Genomic DNA, 19,207 nt, shown 5'->3' on the forward strand with positions numbered 1-19,207 from the left:
AAATACTTCCTCAAACTAACTGTGGGAATTTGGACATGGGGCTGTACATGTAAGTGAGGTGTGTGTGGAATATCTCCTATAATTTGTTAATCATCAGACACTTTCTCATTCCTTCCATTTCCTGTTCTGTTTTCATCACAAAGATGCTCAGTGACATACATTCAAGGCATTTTCAAAAGAACAAAAGGGAGGAAGGAAACAGTTCACAAAAGGAAATGAAGGGAAAATGGAAAAGAGGAAAGCAGAGGCTGTAGGAAAACAATGCAAATAGCTGTAATGGCACTCTTCATTTTCTAAAGAAATCTGTAGTAAGGACATTACCTTAGAAAAATTTAATAATCATTGGGAGCTTATTAAAAATTAATAAATAAAACCAGAGGTCATTGTGTGTACTGCAGGTAACATGCTGTCCTTCCTGATGCTTTTGACAAGTTTCAGTGCAATGATGCAAACAAGAAGAAAGAGGCTTTCAGCACTGCCTGTCTACTGAGTCCATAAAATAACATCTCAGTGATAGTTCTAACTAAAAAGTTCTCCACAGGCTGCTGTCTACCTGCCACCCCACAGTGTGCCCTTCTCTCTATTCTACCTCTACACAGACAAGTAGCTTCTTAAAGTACCTTCTTTGGGCAACTTTATCTGTCTCTTGGCAGTAAAAAAGTGAATTGCTCTGACACAAAGCTATTGAAAACGTTCTGTGATAGCTAGATGAAGCAAGTGGCATGACCTAGAGTATTTTCTATAGTTTTGTCTACAAGATTTATACCAAAGTTCAGTGGTTCTCTCTATCAAAATATGGCACTGCATGCTCTGCTAAAGAGAAAGATGTTTATTGTCCTTTCCACAACCATGCAGACCATCTTTCAGTAACTACCACATAGCAATTAGCCACATTCTGCTTGTGAAAAAGCAGTTACAGGACAGTATTTAAATCCATAAACAGTGCAGGATTTTCTTCTACTGTTGTTTAGCAACTAGAGCCAATACTAGGTGATGAACGCAGATACTCAGACTTTCAAGCAGCACTTTCCAAGAACAGTTTAGGAAGTGCTGTTGAAACCCATTTGGCCAGCCCTGGTCTTTAACAGCATGCACCAAGCAGCAGACTTGAGAAGCCTGCTCAATCTGCTATGATAAGTACCTCGCAAAACCCTTTTAAATAAAAGAGAGTAGTTCTGTGAGCCTGGAAGGAATGATGCCCACTGCCTCACAAGTTTACATCTTATGTCTGATGGATGCTGATGTCTAAAGAGGGCAGAAAACTTTTCTGCTATGATTGAGGTAGATTTTAAAGCTAGGTGCTTCTAGGATTACTCTCACACGCTCTTTATTTCCACAAAACCTGAAGAACAAAAATACTTGAAAATTTATCAGAATCAGCTGATAACAGCCATATTTTCAAAAAGTATATTAAAGGGAGGATTACATGAACAGACACATTGTATTTAATGGTAGAAACCTTGCTTCTGCAGAAAAGCAAGTTTAAAAGATTCTAAGCTATGAAATCCAAAACTGAGCTCCACTTACCTTAGTGTTCATACAAGATTTTCCACGCTTATACTCTTTGTGACTTGCTCTTTTATCAAGCTTGTTCCACAAAGCTTTGGCCTTCCATGTGTTCACTCTTGACTTGAGCTTGGTGTAAAAGTTCCTGTTGTCCAAAGGATCCAATTCAAGTTGGCGAGTAAGAATATTAAAGGCCTGAATGGTACCTTTGCATGTTGATGCTTGTACAAAGTTTTCAAATATCTGGCCGGCTTGATTGTATTTTTCATCATCGTTTTCCCCCATGTTCTGAGTGAAGTGATTGAAAAGAATTAAGCTGGAGCTCTTGTGCAGGGATAGAGGTGATGAACACTACCAAGTACTTCCAAGCATGTTATTCCTAGAAAAGGCAAACACAAGTCATGTTAAAACAAGTTCTGCCTAATGAAATTAAACCCACAAACTGCATATCCAAAATGAACTTAAAAACACAGCACAGAGTAACTGGACAACCAGCTACAAAAAGTTAGTAAGTGGCATCCAAGTGTCACAAACAAACATAACATACTTGTGCTGTCAAGACACCTACTTCACAGAGACTGTTATAAAAACCCTACAAACTCAAGTTTGCTGGTTCTAAAACAACCAGCTTCACTTGAGAGCCTGAGGATTTCTCCAATTTTTGTTCAGTGATGAGTGCTAGATAACAGATGAAGAAAAACCCAATGTTCAGATGCTTTTCCCGAGCAGAATTTATGCCACAGTGCATCTCCGGTAATGTTTTGGTCTTAAGAATTCACAGAAACCTACACAAAAAAGTCAACACTGTTTAAGGGAATTTTTTCCTGTTGCACAAGCTAGGACCAGGAGAGCAGCTTAGCCAGAGCAATTTAGAATTGGCACAATCACTTGCCATGAGCAAATGCACAAAACAGGCTAAGCAGAAACATTATCACAAATTACACCAGAACTGAAGAAACAGAAAACAAGTAACCACAGACAGCTCCCCTTTTTCTAACTCTCTTGCCAAAATGAGAAAGAGTTCAGTACTCCAGAGCATAGAAAGGAATTTTATCTCCATGTCTCCACATGTTAAATGCTGAAGTTATGTGTTTGGAGCCTTACCTTGTCATGTGCTGATGATATAAAGTAATGATGTTTGGCCTACTAAGCCCCATTGGCTTTTCCTAGTAACATGATCACTGTCAAACTGTGCCTGATATTCCAGATAAACACTCTTTCAGAATGCAAGGGTAACACTCTTCTAAATTAACCTAAGTTTAAAAGAACTAACATACTTCCATTGCAACACTCCCTTATCCTTCTTTAACCTTGCTTTCAATCTCTAATGAGGAGAGTTTTAAAAGTCAGCCAAGGTCCACAGAAAATATCCAAGTGGCTTTCACATCTTCCTAGGAAATTTTTAGAGGTTATGCATAAGCTTGTCCTCAGAAGAGGGTCTACCTGGACTCAAATACAGAGATTCAAGACATGCATTCTTTTTCCTGCTATTAAAGAATTATCTACCAGTCCAAGAAACCAAAAACGAAATCAGTGCTTGCCTAACCTCCCACATAATTAGTTATTTTGCTTGGAACTTCATATGTTGGCTGATAGTTTTAGAATAAATTGGCAGAAAGGCCTTTGAAGTTATGCTTTTTAATTTAACATTGTTCACAAACTATTCATTTTCTGCTTGCATTTCCTTCAAAGAAAAGAGAAAACATAACCAGTGTATTTAAGTAAAGCGAAGACCTACCATGTCTATCTTACAGTCCTCTAATACAGAAAAATATTATGCAACTTATTAAAGAGATCCCATGGGGAGATATAAGGAAGCATTTGGAATACTCACATTCCCTGGCTGCACTCAAAATAAATAACCTTTGTGTGCACATCATCAGTCTGTTGTTGGTTTGTGGGTAAAATAAATTGGCAACGTTAAGAGTTTGTACGTTTTCTTAGACCAAATGTCAAGATTAAATATTTGGTGCCAAGAATAAGTCAGGAAATTTTTGTTTTCCCCTCTGAATACTTCATTTATAGTATGTTCCGTGCCCTTTTCTGAAGAGCCTTGTGGCTTTGAGAGGTAAAAGCACAAACATTTTATATGTCCCCACTTCCAGAAGGTCTAATTTTTCAAGAAACTGAATGCTGTGAACTCTCATTGACTCAAAAGGAGTTCAGGACACCAGCACCTTTCCAGGTTCAAGTCCCCCACAATTAATGAGCAAACCCTTCCAACAACTGCATGCCAGCAGGAGGGAGCCCAGCCACCTTCACGATCCCGGTGTCGGTGTGAGAGGGGCCCAGCACCACCCTCACCAGCCCCAGCTTTGGGAACACAGAGATATGCAGTAGGTTTTGGGTTAGTCCATAACCAGCCAATAGATCCAGAAGCTCCTAGGATGGAAAGGTAAGGGACTGCCATGTGGAAAAGCTGATGTATGTCCAAGCTCAAGCTTTACACGAGTGCTATTACAAGGGGAAGGCAACCCAACTAAAGATAGCAACAGAACAGTGTAAGACACTGCAATGTGGCTCAAACAGCTAGATATATAGGCACCTCAGGATTTCAGACCCATTAAAAAAAATAAATTAAAAAATAAAGAATAAACACTTACTTTACCTAACTTCCATACCTGCCTGAGGTGTTTTTTTATAACAGAAAAACCAAAGTATTTTTCTTTTCTCTCAAAATAATTACAAATAGCTTACTGAGGAGTGGGGAAGTGTCAATGAAACATTCCACTTTGGGCATTTCAGCTAAGGGAGTGGCAGTCAGGTTTGTTTAATTGCTATAAACTCACCTCACTACTGCTTCAGTCCTACCAAATACTTTGACTGAATTAAGAGCTATAAAACAATACTTCCTCTCCACTTTTTTCACTAGCTCGTCACAAGACTGTTATCATGTTCATATAACACAAATATCTTTACCAGTTAACTGTGGCATAATTGATAAGTGAGTCTATTCACAAGCTCTTTAATGTAGTATCTTTTCTGCTTACAGAGAGGAGATTTTTATAGCCTTATACTGTTACTATGCAGAAAGGGGTGACAGGGAGGGGGGAACAGAAAGGCTAGAAAAGCAGAGCCATATCTGAACCAAGCAAAGAAGAAAGGCTGCATGTGCCAGGGCTGATTGCGGTGAGAAGACAGAAAAGACAGGCAGCAGGAACCACAGCAGCCAAAGGGGAAGGGAGGAAAAGTTTTAGCATGATGCAAACCCAAGGAAGTAGGTGTTGCACACAAACATGCAGCAGGCCTGGGCTTCCTCTGCCTTTCCACTGGGGAAGAGAGCCGCTGGGAAGGATGGCCAGGGCACCTTCCCTAGCCTTAAAACTTCCCTCCTCCAACACCACAAAGCCAGGACTGAGGCAACTCATTCTGGGCACAAAATCATCTCCTCGTGAACTTCCAAAACACTCCTTGTCTACACTGAAAAGCTGTGGAGTGGCATCTCAGCACAGACATTTGCTCACCAGTGAAGCATTTGTCTTTGCTGTGTCAAAGGTCATGTTCTCCAAAAAAGCCACATTTTGTGGTCAGAAAGGCAGGATGAGACAAGAGCCTCTGGTTACTGAAGTTTCTAGCTTGCTGGAAACACCACTTTTTATCCTCTTTATTTGGCATGAACACTATGTTTACAGATGACAGAGAGGAAGATGGTGCTCCAAGTGTATGTGGCTCATGGAAAAGTATGTGAGTCACCAATATTTCACTGCAATATTGTACATAACCCACTAGAAACAATGCAATAAGCCTGAGAAGTTGAACAGAGTAATTCTTAACTTTAATGACAGTTTCCTGTTCTGTAAGTGTCCCAAAGACTTAAAAGGCAAGGCATAAACTGCTTACCTGTAGTGGGAAGAAACAAACAAAACAGTGTTTGGGGAAATAACCAAGTTCTTATAGTGTTATAATTTACCTTTTTCCTTCCTTCATCACTCTAGAGATGAAATATAGATCAAAAAATCTCATCAGTGTAAGAACTGATGCTGAAACTGCAAACTTTGCTTTTCAAAGTAACCCTTGAACTTCCTCTGGAAGCATGATCCAAAAATATAATGAAGTTTATTTGAAACTTTACTGAAGTGCTACAGAACCCAATAAAAATTTGGGCCACAGAAAGGAAGAGAATTAGAGAGCAGGAAATAGTCTGGACAAACAGTTCTTTAAAGTCAGGACTGAAGCAACCATGGGTTGGATTCAGAGCTAACACAAACTGTCATTTTAGGTCCCACACATGATGTAATAAGCATGTACAAGAATTTGGCCTTACATGCAGCTTCCTGTGGTATTACAGGAGTCCCTGGAGGGCTTCCAGACACAAAGTGCAGACACTGGGAAGAAGGGCTGCATTTTGATGGTCCCTTTTACTGTAATAAGTTAGCCCCACCTCCTTTCTGCTCCCACTCAGGGGCAAACAGGAATGTAGGATAAGAAAAGCTGAGAAGTGCTGTTAATACCTGTTAAACCCAAGGAGAAAGTGAAGATCTTCTTACAACTTACAGAAAAGCAGTGTAAAAGGGACAGAAAGCAGAAATTAAAGCAATGATGCATGTACAGATGCATATACATAGAAAAGCAACTACCTCCAGTCCTAGCTGGTATTTCCTGTCAGCAGAACAAGCTGTAACTGCAGAGGATTTTGAGAACACACAAAAAAGTATCCTCCAATGTCAAGGTATCTCCACTGATTATCACCAGCTAAATGGATGTATGGAGCTGGTTCACATCCACACACAAAGCCTTTTGGCTTAACAGAGCACGCAATAAAGTTGACATACAGGAGTCATTAAACAAAAATAACTCACATTTTTTACAGCAGTAGCATGTGAAGTGCTTGTCACCAGAGTTTTGCAGTAGTATACTCAAACACTAAAACCTTTTTTGGCTTATTTGTCCCACTGTAGAGAGAACAACACTAATTTTAATTCAAACTTGCAGCACTTAAGTCCCTTAATGCTCTGTTTCTAATATTTGAGAACATGTTCCTCGGGGTGATTGGAAAAGAATTAAATTCCTTGCATTTCAATACCACTAATCCTGAATCCGTTTTCAATTCAGCCCTAATTCAGCCATGTTTACAGAGAATAAATTCTTTTATTAAGACTTCAGCTTGGCATGCAGGATACAATACATTTATTGTTTGCTTAAGGTTAGAAACATCAACAGAAACGAAAGACTGGATTCTGCAGCATCTGTAGTAATAACTTACTTTGGCCTTTCCCCATCATCAGTAAAAACAACAGTATTTCTGCTACCTCTTCCCTGATAGAACTGTCTAAAATCTCAATACAATTACAGTAATTGAAATTTGCAAGTGAGACTGGCTGTGTTATAGGACTTTCTAGCCTTTTCAATTTAGTTTTGACTCACATTAGGCACTTTGTTTTCACGGTGACCATTTTAAATATAAATATTTCTATCTGGAGGAAACATAGCTTTTTGGTGGTGTGGTTTCTTTGCATGTTTTCCTAGAACAGGCATAAAAGGAAAAAAACCCAACAACTAAATGTGATTCTGGTAAAAACTGAAGGTCTCCCTTGCTTTGCTTATAAAACTAGTTAAAAAAACAAAAGTACATTTGCCTAAACCACTTTTTTTCTATAAGTTACAAATAGAAAACACATTTATTAAGATACACAATCCTAACAGAAACATCAATGAACAGAAATTGCTCCTGAACAAAGCTTCACAAACAGCCTGACTTTATAAACACCCAGATTACTTCTCTGTATTTTTATGAAAAGCTGACTTCCACAGAACTCCTGCAAAATAACTTTTCAGGCCAAGTAAGGAATTCAAAACAGCTCGTACCGAGACACTCTGTGCCTATGAACTTACAAGGTTACTGTACACGCTATCAGCTTGTTTTGCTGAAGTTATATGAGACATTTCAAACACATGCCTGCCAACAAGTGTTGCTCTGCCGATTTAACCTGCTACATCTGGAATCATCCCTCAATAAAATATAGCTGGAAGCATGTGCACAAGTATGGTAACACTTTGCAGTGAGTATTTTAGATATGTTCACAGGAAGCATAAAATAAAATGACCTGTTCATACAATTTTATCTGCCACACAGACTAAGTCACATTCCACACATTTTAAAGTTGAAAGCCTCAAAAACAGACCAGTTTGTTTTATGATGTTACTGGTCCGAGCTTTCCAGTTTTACTGTGGGAATACACTAAGACAGTGACAAATAAAATGAGATAAGCCATACAAGCCAGCAGTTTGCATGTCTCCATTCATGCAAACATACAGCCCTGACACGGGTAACACGCGGGATGCTGCCCAAGGGTTCAGAGGTGAAACCCCGGAGATAGAGGCTGCAGCGTCTGCCCCTGCCACAGCCTCTGGTGGGCCTGAGGCACGCTGCACTGGCCTTGCCACACGGCCTCTCCTGCAACCCACATTTCAGATGACACCGCACAGAAACCTGGCAGTCACAGGGCTCACACCATTCGGCCGCCCGCGCAGGAAGCCCAGTGCTGTCAGCACCACTAAACCCCCCGGATGCTCCATTTGCAAAGCCCAGGAACAAGTATCTCAAATGAATGACAATACATAGCTCTCCAGGCATCTGTGCACAGTCTGTATTTAAAATACTCATCAGAAATACTGATGCATTTCTGAGGAGCGAGTTGTAAAATAAAGAAATTTACTGAAAAAAACCCACAACAAACGAACCAAACAACAACAACAAAAGAAATGGTTGTACCTATACCACTGGAAATTGTAACTATAAACTTTTAAGTCTGATGGTTTTAAGGAAAAATGTCCCTAGCCCAATTATTATTCTGTGCAGGCTACAGTGAGTATTTAAACTTATTTCTAACAGGGGTGCTAAAAGCTCTGTAACAAGGTTCAAAGTTTCCATACAGTCAACATCTTCAAAGCTAAAGGAGATGATTAAGCCACAGTCATTAGGGGTTAATGTCATGCATAAGCAAGATACTAAAATCTGACTCGTCTTGATTAGAAGAAAGATTCTTCAGCTTTGTTGTAGTAGATTAGAAACACAACAGAAACAATAGCAGAAAGTTTATGCTGATGTTTTCCCAGGTTAGGATCACAAGAGCAATGGAAAAAAGTGTACCATTAGGATAACATCAGCCAGCCAAGTAAGCGTACCTTTTAAGAAAAGACACCTGTTATTTATGTTAGAAAGATGTTACAAAAATACTGTCAGTGCAAACAATTAAAAGGACTAACTTTAAGTTCTTTGAAATTCCTTCCTTTCTTTTTCTATAGTGACACATCATTTCAAGCTCACAAGCTAGGACAGCAGATATAAAAGTTAATCACAGAACAGGCGGTGGGTTGGCTGTTTTTCAGTCAGTAGAAGATTTTCTACTTTCAGTAGGATGTTAGGACATGGGGCCAGACTAATTCAGAGCACAAGTAATAGCCTATTTACCATTACTGAAATCACATCCAGCAGCAAGGCAGCAGGGCCAGACACAGAGCAGGGGTAGACAACACTACAGGATGATGGAGAGGGAGCTCTGGCAACACTCCTGCTCAGCTGCCAGAGTGAGCTTTGACATTCCACTCCCTCTCACAGCCCTGTGTCCTCCTCTCTGCTCCTAACCCCCAGGTCACAGGGAAAACTTAGATGGCACAACTGTGTCTGTGGGGAGCATGAAAAATGCATACCTACCAGCTGACAGAGCTCTGTCAGCAAAATCTCTGGTATAGATGCAGCTATAACAACAAAACTGAGCTGCATTTGGCAGCAGCAGTTCCCCTCGTACAGCTTTCCCTTTGTAAGCACAGTGACATAATTATGGAGGTAAATACACCATGAAAAAAGAACAAACACATGAACCAGGAAAAAACCAGACTCTCTTGAGTCAGCAATCATGGAAATAATGTTGGTTCATGGCTCTTTGAGAACAGGGATAAGCCAGAAGGATGGGGGAGCGAGATAGGCTATGAACTGACATAGGAACATGAGCCTTCTAAGGCCTCTGGATAATGCCCGAGGAGGTGTCACCACTCTTCTAGGCAGCTGGTGGCCCCCAGCAGGGAGCATGGGGCAAAGGTGGGCACCAGTCTCTGTGTCTTCCTGCCCTCTCCAGCCGGGAGCCATCCTCTGTCCAGATAAAGCCTGTCCCCTTACAGTGGCCACTCTTGACCCAGAGGGGCTATGGAGCAGAGAAAGGTGGCCAGCACTGCTGCTACACAAAATGAGAGCTGCCCAAAGGCATCACCTGGAGACACCAGAAAGTACCTTGCAGTGAGGGACCAGAGAACAGTGGACACTGTTATTTTGCCTCAGTATTTCTGTGAGAAAGTAAATTCATGTTTGTTCGGGTTGTTTTTTTTAAGCAAAAATACGACATTATGGCTGGGCTGAAGCAAATTGCACTGGATGTGTCTTGGGAGAAGAAAAAGAACAGCACCATGTTAGTGTTCATAGAATACATGCCAAAAGCTCTCCAGAGTGTTTCAGATTGCCTTTCCAAGTGTGAATCTCTGGTTATACGTCTTGTCTCCAGTATGTTTCCCTCTCATTACTGGGGCTGCTGCAGTTTCCTAAGAGCTGAACAAGTGGAAGAAACAGCCAGCACGAGGGCTGCAAAACCTCAAGGGTTCCAGGCCATGATAATTCATTTGGCAAAGATGTTCTCATGTGTAGACATCAGACTTCCAGATCAGTAACCAGGATTAACCCACTGAAAACACAGACGGTATTGTAATGCCAGTCATCAAAGAAATATCACATTCTGGGCATTATTTCATATGCATACACACACTTTTAGGAATCAACACATTCAGTTCTTAATTTATTTTTTTTTAATGCATGCTGGCACACAACACTTCCTGTGGCTCATCGGGGTATTAACGTTATCAGTCACACTGAAATCCATGGGAACCACAAATAAGTTAAAGAAAGAGAAAAAGAATTTTTAAAACCCCAAAGCAGTTTTGAGTTGTGAATGATGGGTTACTTGGTTAGACTAATGTCAATACACCACTGAATTCCAACCACTGAATGACAGTGGAGAGTTGTGAAGCCACACCCAGACAAGTCAGCCAGAGGGTGGTGGAAAACCAGAAAATTTAGGTTAAACACCAAACTCTGCTCCAGGGAACGTTTACATGAGAAGATAAAAAAAGGAAGCAAGCTACTGGGATTGCTTTATATCTGTTTTCTTTCTTTTTTTGTCCTTGTAAACTGGACCCACAATTAACAGAAGAGTACAAGACTAGAAAAGAGATTCCTTCTGAAAGTAGAAACAGTATTTTTGGAAGAAAATGTACAGGACAATTTCTACCCTCTTCAAGTCTTGACTTCCCAGAAGATGAAGAAAAACAAAATATAAAAAACCCAAAAAAAGATTCCAAGAGAGTTACAAAACCATCATCAGTTCCTGCTGCAGAAAAATCCTCTCAGTCAAACAACAAAATAAATTTTTAAACATTATTTTTGGGAAATCCATCAGAAAAAAGAAAACAATGTGAATAAAATGTTAGGAAGCAGCCCCTTCCAAAAAAATGTCTGAGGGGAGAACATCCTTAACCAATAATAGGACAGATGATTAATGTATCACTGTTTTCACAAGACCAGCTGAGATATACTCAGAATTAAATTATGATTCATCTTCTCCAGCACAGAAAAGTTTATTAGAACATGTGAAGCACCAAAAAAGCATTTCTTAATAGTCATTATTTATCACACAGCCTGGTTCCAAAAGCCTGAGGTTTAAGTCCTCTGTTAGTCCTGTCAACAATATTGGAGGTCAGAAGTGGATGCACCTTGTCATATTGAAGCCTTTATGCAACACAAGACATTTGTTTCCAATCACCTACCAAGCAGAATAATCTACACGTAAATAGGTAGAAGATGTTATCATCACACTCTTCATTAGTTCTTTCATTTGGAAAATTCCTTTTTCCGCATACCTGTAGTGCACTGAGGGTGAGCATGACTTTCCTGTATAGTCAGATTTGCTTTGCTGTGTGTAAGTTCCAAAATTTCATAATGAAAGAAAGGCTTTTAAAGAGCTAAGAACATGCAAGTGAAAAAACACTGCATATCCTGAAAGTTCTGAGACTGTTACTGTTTCATTCCCATATATTAACATGAGGTTACACATAACAGATACAGCTGATTGAGGACCCTGAAATGACACCACGTGGTGAGTCCATTTTGCTTATTTGAGCATGTTTGCAGTACTGGAGTAGATTAAAGGCATCACATTTCTTCACCTTCCTACACCTACATGAAGACAGAGCTAAAGCTACTTTGGTGCCTGAACTCTCAGTCAGTCTGTAATTTTCAGTGACAAAGGATTAACTGGCTCTGAGTTTGCACAGCACTTGGTACACGAGGTCCTGATGGGAGCTGGCTTTGTTAGAGAAAAAAAAACCCACAACAATTTAAGAAGAAAAGTGGTTTACAGAATCATCTCGGGTCAACTCAGTTTGCTTTAGCACGGCCCAGCTTGCAGGCTGCAAAGAGCAGGAACTGGGCAATGGGAATTGTCAGAGGCTTTTCAAATACTGGGGAATACTGAAAGTTTTTACTCAACTTCTTACCAGAAGAAAACCCAAATTCCGTGAACTCAATGTGCTTACATGAAGCAAACCAACTGAAGACGCGAACGTGCATTTCGTTATGACAGTTCAAACAACTTCAATATCTGCCAACTTAAAGAGAACAAGAAGGAAAACAGATCAGATTATCAGAAAAAGGAGTAAAAATTCTGGATTAAAGCTATTAACAAAATAAATATTATTAAGTTCTCCACTTTACAAATATGTTTTGTTTTGGTTTTGAAGTTCAATTACTGGGCCCAAGACCTTATACCAGCTTGGGCTTCTCTCCAGTTTTACATTATCACAGATTTCTTCCTCTCCTCTGCGTGCAGGTAAACAGTATTGCTTTTATTGCACTGAAATGTGCAACCAAAACTTTATCTACACTCCAGTTTCCAAGCTTTAGTTACTAAGAATAAAGAGTTCACTAATGCCCAAATACAGTGCATGTATTACTACTGTGGTTAAGCAACCAGTGCCCTAAGAGCTGTATGCTCAAAACAGCAGAGGCCTTGTTGCAGCATCTTTCTAAAGTAAGACATCCTTGGAGCTCACTACACAGGGCTCCAAGTGTTCCAAGGGTTTCATAAACCCATGCAAACAGCACAGGACTAGCCTTTACTTGCACTGTACTCTCCTAGCCATCCAATTACAGACTGTAAAGATCTGCATTTGGCACCTCACTCTGCCATTGCCTTACTGAGCCTGGCTTCTGGCCTAGGCATCAGCATGGAGGTGGCTGGTGAAGGAGAGGAGCAGACAAAGAGAAGGGCAGATCTGTGTTTGGACTAGACCAAATTCTGCCACTGCCTCCATCATAGCACAGTGATGGTCAGGGATGAGTAGCCAAAGGGCTCCCCACACAACACCACTCACTACTCTGCTCAAAAGAAAAGCCAAATTGGCAGAAACACACCCAGAGGTCACATAGTTCTATTCAGCTTTGTAAAGCATTGGGGCAGGGGCAGAGGTACTGCTGGATGCTTTTTGCTCCTCAGCTTTTCTTTCCAGCTGAGATTTGGACTGTTTTTTTAAGATACTAATATTTTTATTTGTTCTTCCCCTTAACAATTAACTTGGAACTGTTACCTGGATTTCTGAGGAGAACAAGCAAGTGATAAACTGCACACAAAGCAAAGAAAAGCAACAGTAAAAGTTGAACTATGATGGAGCACTTCCCCTTCCAATTTTGAACTGTAGTAAAAAACAGGTTTTTCAGTACATGCTGCACTCATAGGCATGTGACCACAACTGAGTTTCAGGTGTTGTGCAGTTATTGCATGGAGAGATGAAAAAGAAAAAAATGAAAAAATAAGCATACACCAGAAGTTTTGGATAGTTGGCACACCAGGTACAAATAGATACAATTTGCATAGTATGAGCTCACTTCCCTCAAAAAAAACCAACAACAACAAATAAAAGCACCACCACCACCAAAAAAGTGTGTCAACGTACAAGCTAAACCTCAAATGAAATAATCTGGAGAGGAAGAAGTACGGAACAGTTTTAAAGGGAATTTATAGCCATTCTGGAAGCAAAATGTTCAAGGAACAGTGATTCCTTCTGCGTGCTTGTCACACTACAGCCAGATACTACTTAAAACTCTCAAACCAATCATCAAAGGAAAAAAAAAATTAAGATGCACAGCAGCATGAAAAAAGCTTCTATGCCAGTCAAGATATTTCCATAATGAATCTCTTAACTCAGAAATCCTTATGAAAGGGAGCTGGAAAGTGACTGCAACAGTCACAGAATCTGTCTTTTCCTTTAAGGTACAACATGGGAGTTTTTATCCCCACCTTTATTCCAGCCAAGCACAGATCACTATGAAATACATTAAATTCAAACACTCCAGAACCTGCACTGTGTGTAGCACAGATTTTCACAGCAAAGGCTTTTAACATCTCTTTGGGGGTGTTTGGTGCCTGGTGCAGCTAGGCAGGATGAGAAGCTGTCAGACCTCTGTTTCTATCAAAGCTAGGCTGAACTTGACTTCATCATTGATGCTATCAACTTCAGGGAATTCCTTTCAAAGGAGGTCCATCAGACAAACCACTGTCTGCATTTGGGGAAAACAGGCTTCTTTTTAGCCAGGTTAACCTGCTACCATAAACTTCCACATTTAAAACCACACACATGCACATCCAAGGATATATTACAGTGATTTGACTTGTGAGCACAGACCCCAGAGCTCTTAAAAGCCTCAGCAACAAAGTGTTTGTTTATCAGATGCCCTAATGCAGCAAGTCAATGACACTGAACAGTTTATGCCTAGCTTTCTATGACTGACAGAATTCTTCAGTTATTAGCTTGCCTTTTTTTTTTTTTAACTGCAACAAAAGATGCCATGTGTTTGCATAAAAGGAGACTAAAAAAAACTGTAGAGTTGCAGATGTTGAGTTACACGACTGGCCACCACAGTCCCTCCTGTTGTTGCCCATAGGATGTGCACATGAAACCCCATTTTGACCATATAAATTTGGCCTAAGAAAGATTACTAGACAAAAAAAAAGTACAGAAGGCAGCACTTCATTGGATTCCTAATATCCAGTGTAGCAACTAATTATGAATCAACTTTTAAAGCACATATTTCTCCAAGGCATCTTGACAGGCAGTGCAGGGCAGTGCATGAACACTCCACCTCAGTATTTTCGGGTCAGACTATCTCCTAAATGGGTCAGTGCAGCACCAGCCAGAAAGCACCCTTCCTTTCTGAAAACAGAAGCTGACAGCTTCGTGCAGGCCCGTATGGCCCATCTTCTTGTAGGTGCGGCAGCTGCATTTACTTGATTACTCCTTTTACCTCACGGCAGACCTTTACTGGCAGGGCCACTCCAGAGGAACGATGTCTCATAACGCTCTGGCAGAGCTCTGTTAATCATCAGCAGGTTAAAAGGTCAGATTAGTAAATGAGCTTAAGGCACACGCCCGACAGGCTGGGGCAAGGAGCTCACCAAGGACGTACAGCTCAGCCACCGCCGATGTGACCCTGCTTCTCAGGAGCTCCACGATGCCAGAGCAGCAGAGGCAGCAACTGCGCTCCTGGGCGCTGCCTTCCCGGGACAGAGTCCACCCAGGCCCTGGCAGCCTGCTGTAACCTCATGGGCACAGACACTTCAGGTGCTGAAAAGCACAAGGAATCCAACACGCTTGCATCTCCAGGACAGAAAACCCCGATTACTGGCAACAGTTACCAACACTACTACCACAAGAGCTCCCAAACGGATTTCTCTACATTCTTGCCTACACCCTATTTTTCTGATGCCTATGAGGTTGCACACCAGCTCATCTCACAGCTTAAAGCTGAAAATTTTACTGCTAGAATTTTAATCAAAAGCAATAGGAATAAAATCTAGAATCCAGGCTTAGAAAGAGAAAAAAAACAGGCAAAGGCAAAAAGAAGTAATGAACAAGCAACCAAAACATTTTTTTTTGCGAAGAAAAAAAGAACCTTTTGCCTGCACCTCACTGCTACTTCGACACTGTATTACAGTTCACCATAGCTTGGTAAATGACACTGACCAAAACTTTCATGTCACAATATCTGGAATGAAATTTAACATGCTACACAAGCAAAAAGTTCAGCTGTTTCCACCTCCCCTTAGCACTGGCAAGGTTATCATTACACTGTGTCACTGCTGTAAAACAAATCCAGTCATCTACAATTGCACCACAGAGAAGATGGCTCTGCTGAAAACAGGGGAGGAGCTGCATCTGCTGGGGTGTGACAAGCGAAACTCAGCAGCATCACAGCACATGACTAAGCATGTATTTGGGTACGTCAATACTCAACCACCAGTTTGAAAATAAAGGTAATTTCTCCTTATCTTTCCCCCCCCCCTCCCACCAATGTGTAAACATGGGAAAAGACAGGACACTGCAAATGAAGTTTAAGAAGCCTTAACAAGAAAAAACAACACCACAAGAGATGAAACAACTATTCACACAGGACAACAACTGTTAAAGATAATATTAAGATTAAAATATATCAGGTAAAATTATTAGAAATTAGGATTCTCTTTCTAAAAACAGAAAGGTGACTGCAGATACACTTGACAGATTATTCATGTAAATGTAGGCCCACAAGTTAAAAGAATAATGAATGCAGTGTTGCCTTTTTTGCTTAATTCTAATTGTGAGAGGTAATATTTATGTTGTCAGTACTAGTTTCTAATGACTGGGTCCAGAACAATACATTACTTTTCATTTTAAATTCCCCAAAACTGGTAGACCAGAGAAAAGCTTGCTCTCTGCTGGATATCTTCCCCCAAGAAAGCAGAATAATCACTAAAATAATAATGGAACCATCAGCCAAAGGAAGAAAACACTGTTTGGCTTCACTTTCTCCTCCAAAATAAAAAAAAAAAAACAACCCACAAACAAAATACATTAATTTCAACCCTTTGTCTGGTATAATATCCCAGTAAATTATTAGACAACAGAGAAAACTCCTAAGGAAAGGAGAAAATTTGGATTGAAAACATGAGATGCTTTGTAGTATGACAAGGGTGTATTATTCTCATTAGAGAAACAGTCATTAAAAATAAATGCAACAAAAGCTTCCATGAACTCATCAGAAGCACTGATCACAACCTTACAAAGTCTGCTGATACCTAGCAGGGAAGTCAGATAAAGCCACACAGCAAATTTGCTTTCTACTTTATAGGAGTACCAATCATTCTCCCTCAGTGAACTTTGCAGGTGGGCTGGCATATTGGCTACATGACAGCTGATTAGGCAGACAAGGAAAGACTTGCCATCCTTTTCTTGTCGGGGTGTTACTTCAGCAGAGCAAATAAAACTGAGAAGTAGTGGTTCAGAATCTCTTCGTGCACTAGAACTATTAAGAGTGAAAAACCTGTGATACATCCGCTGTGATATTTACTTCTAAACTAAAACTTGTATGTAAATGCAGACCTGCTGTACTACATATGCCTTTCCCTTATTTATCAGCAAACTGAAAGTGACAATTAAATCACAATACACAAATTGTATATATATATTTTTTCCAGAAATCAATGTTTGTAGTTCTATTGCCTTGAGATTTCAAACAAGCCTGATCACCTTAGGAACATGTATCCTATGAAGTTCTGGGTCACTTTTGTCCTGTTGAATGTTTTACCTGTCAAAGAACCCACAAAGCTTTACCTCAAAGGGCAAAAGAGTTTATATCAACATTGCCTTGCAGAACTACCTGCTTTATGTGACCACCTGACAGACGCATAGAAATGCTCTGTTAGAAATATCCGAGTCAAGAAACTCTGTCAAACACAGTGTTAAGTCATTTGTGTATTTTATGGAACGTCAGACTGAACCTTGGACTTACTTGCCTTTGTAAGAGGAAAGTGCTGTGAACAACACACAAAAATGTCTCCCCTTGCTCTGAAATAGTCACATAATTCCTTTTGTTTTGTATTAATGCATAATAAAAATAAAATAAATGGGAGACAAATATTTTCACTCCATTATTGAGCTTGAAGATGCTCCTACATGCAAGTTACTAGTAACATCAATCCACTTATTAAGTCAGTTAGTAGATGAAGAGGTAGCTATATACAATTTTGGTGGTATATATTTAAATGCTGAGATTCTGCATTTGTCATGACATCACATTAGAAATATTGCTGGAGCCCTCTACATGCATGCATTTAGGAAACAATCACAACTCCTTTGGCAGTAAAAAAGAAAAGAGTAAAAGAAAATAACCCTGCCCTTTGCATTTTTGCATAGGCAAATGTAAGATAAAGACCATATGGATCTCCTTTCCCACATAAATACACAGAGGAAAACACCCAGATTCCCAGATTAGAAGGAAACCCAGATAGAAACTTTCTCCTTCAAGAAGGGGGTCAGCATCCACCTCTGCCACCTACACCCAAGCCTCTGCCAAGCTCCTGGGGCATGACACAGCTCCTCATTTCTTGTGCCAGCACCTGCAGCTTCACATCTCTCAAAGCCATGTCCCGCTCATGGCTGCCATCAACCTTAACTCTGTGTTGAGGCACTAAGTGTGCAGAACTGCCTGAGGTTGGCATCCTGCTGTGTCCACCTCCAGGGGAGAAGTGAGGGTCCCGAAGGAATAAAGCAATTTTCATCTGTATGCTATTCTATATTTATCTGGAAAACAGAAGCACGTGAACTATTCATTAAAATGACTCCACAGAAGACACTAAAGGCAGTTTTTTCCCCCACCACATACACAAAGCAGGTTGGCCTAGAGCACATTAATGTCTTGCAACTTATCTAAGCATCAGAGTAACAGAAAAGATGCAGCTGACCTGTAGTGCTGGTTGTGTCTTACTGTACCATACAGAGCAGCTCTGCAGTATGTGCTGGGGAGTACTGCATTACTCATCACCCCTCTGCTGCAGCTCCAGCTCAGATACCTACTCCCAAATATATACCAGGTACCCAGGACAAGACCCAGTGCTTCATTAAATATTTGGCACATTGTCTCAAATTACCTTTGACACACAGGGTTATTTATACATCATGGCACACTGCGTGCCTCTGTGACAAGATAGCATCACACAATGCTGTGTGTCAGGAATGCAGGCAACAGATTTAAACCAATCCCCACTTCAAGGCACTTTTATTAGGAAGCAGGTCACAAACTGAGCAATATCCGTTTTATGCACTGAAAAATGTATGCTATTCATTTCCAGGAAATAAAGTCAACCACCCTAATCCTTCTCCCCTCTCACACACACCCCTCATCAGAACAACAGAAAGATGGTTTCTTTTGTCTTAACCAGCTTGTTGTGGGAAGATATTAAGTTCTTTATGCAAGCCTTGCTATTCCTAATGCATTTGCTAGGACACCTAAGGATGTTGTGGTGCAAGGGCAGTGTTTTAGAGAATAATTACAGCAAGAAGTATTTGGTTGCATCCATTGAATTCAGTTTTGAGTATGTACCAAGAGTTTGTATTTATGGAGTTTGTTTCCAAGCCTTAAACGTGTCCATTTCTGATATTCATTCAACCACATTAATGTTCTGAACACAAACACTGTACAGAGGACTGTCAGCTGTTACTTTGTAAAATCTGCAGAGAGAAATGGGAGGAACCTACAATCTGCATTCATCTTCTGAAACAAAACCCTGAAATCTGAAAAAAATGGCTCTTGACTTCAATATTCTTCTGTCCCTACAGCTGTGCAATT

The 19,207-nt window shown here is 40.3% G+C and overlaps 1 protein-coding gene across 10 annotated transcripts in view; it reads right to left on the reverse strand.

Moving 5' to 3' along the window:
* The window catches only part of MICAL2 (microtubule associated monooxygenase, calponin and LIM domain containing 2), a 91,647-nt gene that overhangs the window by 54,983 nt on the left and 17,457 nt on the right, over nucleotides 1-19,207 (reverse strand). For 9 of the 10 annotated variants that reach the window (XM_051620747.1, XM_051620746.1, XM_051620754.1 and 6 more), the window contains one exon: nucleotides 1,528-1,885. In XM_051620747.1, the coding sequence (XP_051476707.1) occupies nucleotides 1,528-1,791 (264 nt within the window). In that variant the 5' untranslated portion in view covers nucleotides 1,792-1,885. Of the gene's footprint in view, nucleotides 1-1,527; nucleotides 1,886-6,305; nucleotides 6,399-19,207 lie in introns of those variants that run through there. The other variant, XM_051620748.1, reaches the window with a different exon arrangement.

The sequence above is a fragment of the Apus apus genome, chromosome 5 (genome assembly GCF_020740795.1).
Source record: "Apus apus isolate bApuApu2 chromosome 5, bApuApu2.pri.cur, whole genome shotgun sequence".
Taxonomy (NCBI): Eukaryota; Metazoa; Chordata; class Aves; order Apodiformes; family Apodidae; genus Apus; species Apus apus.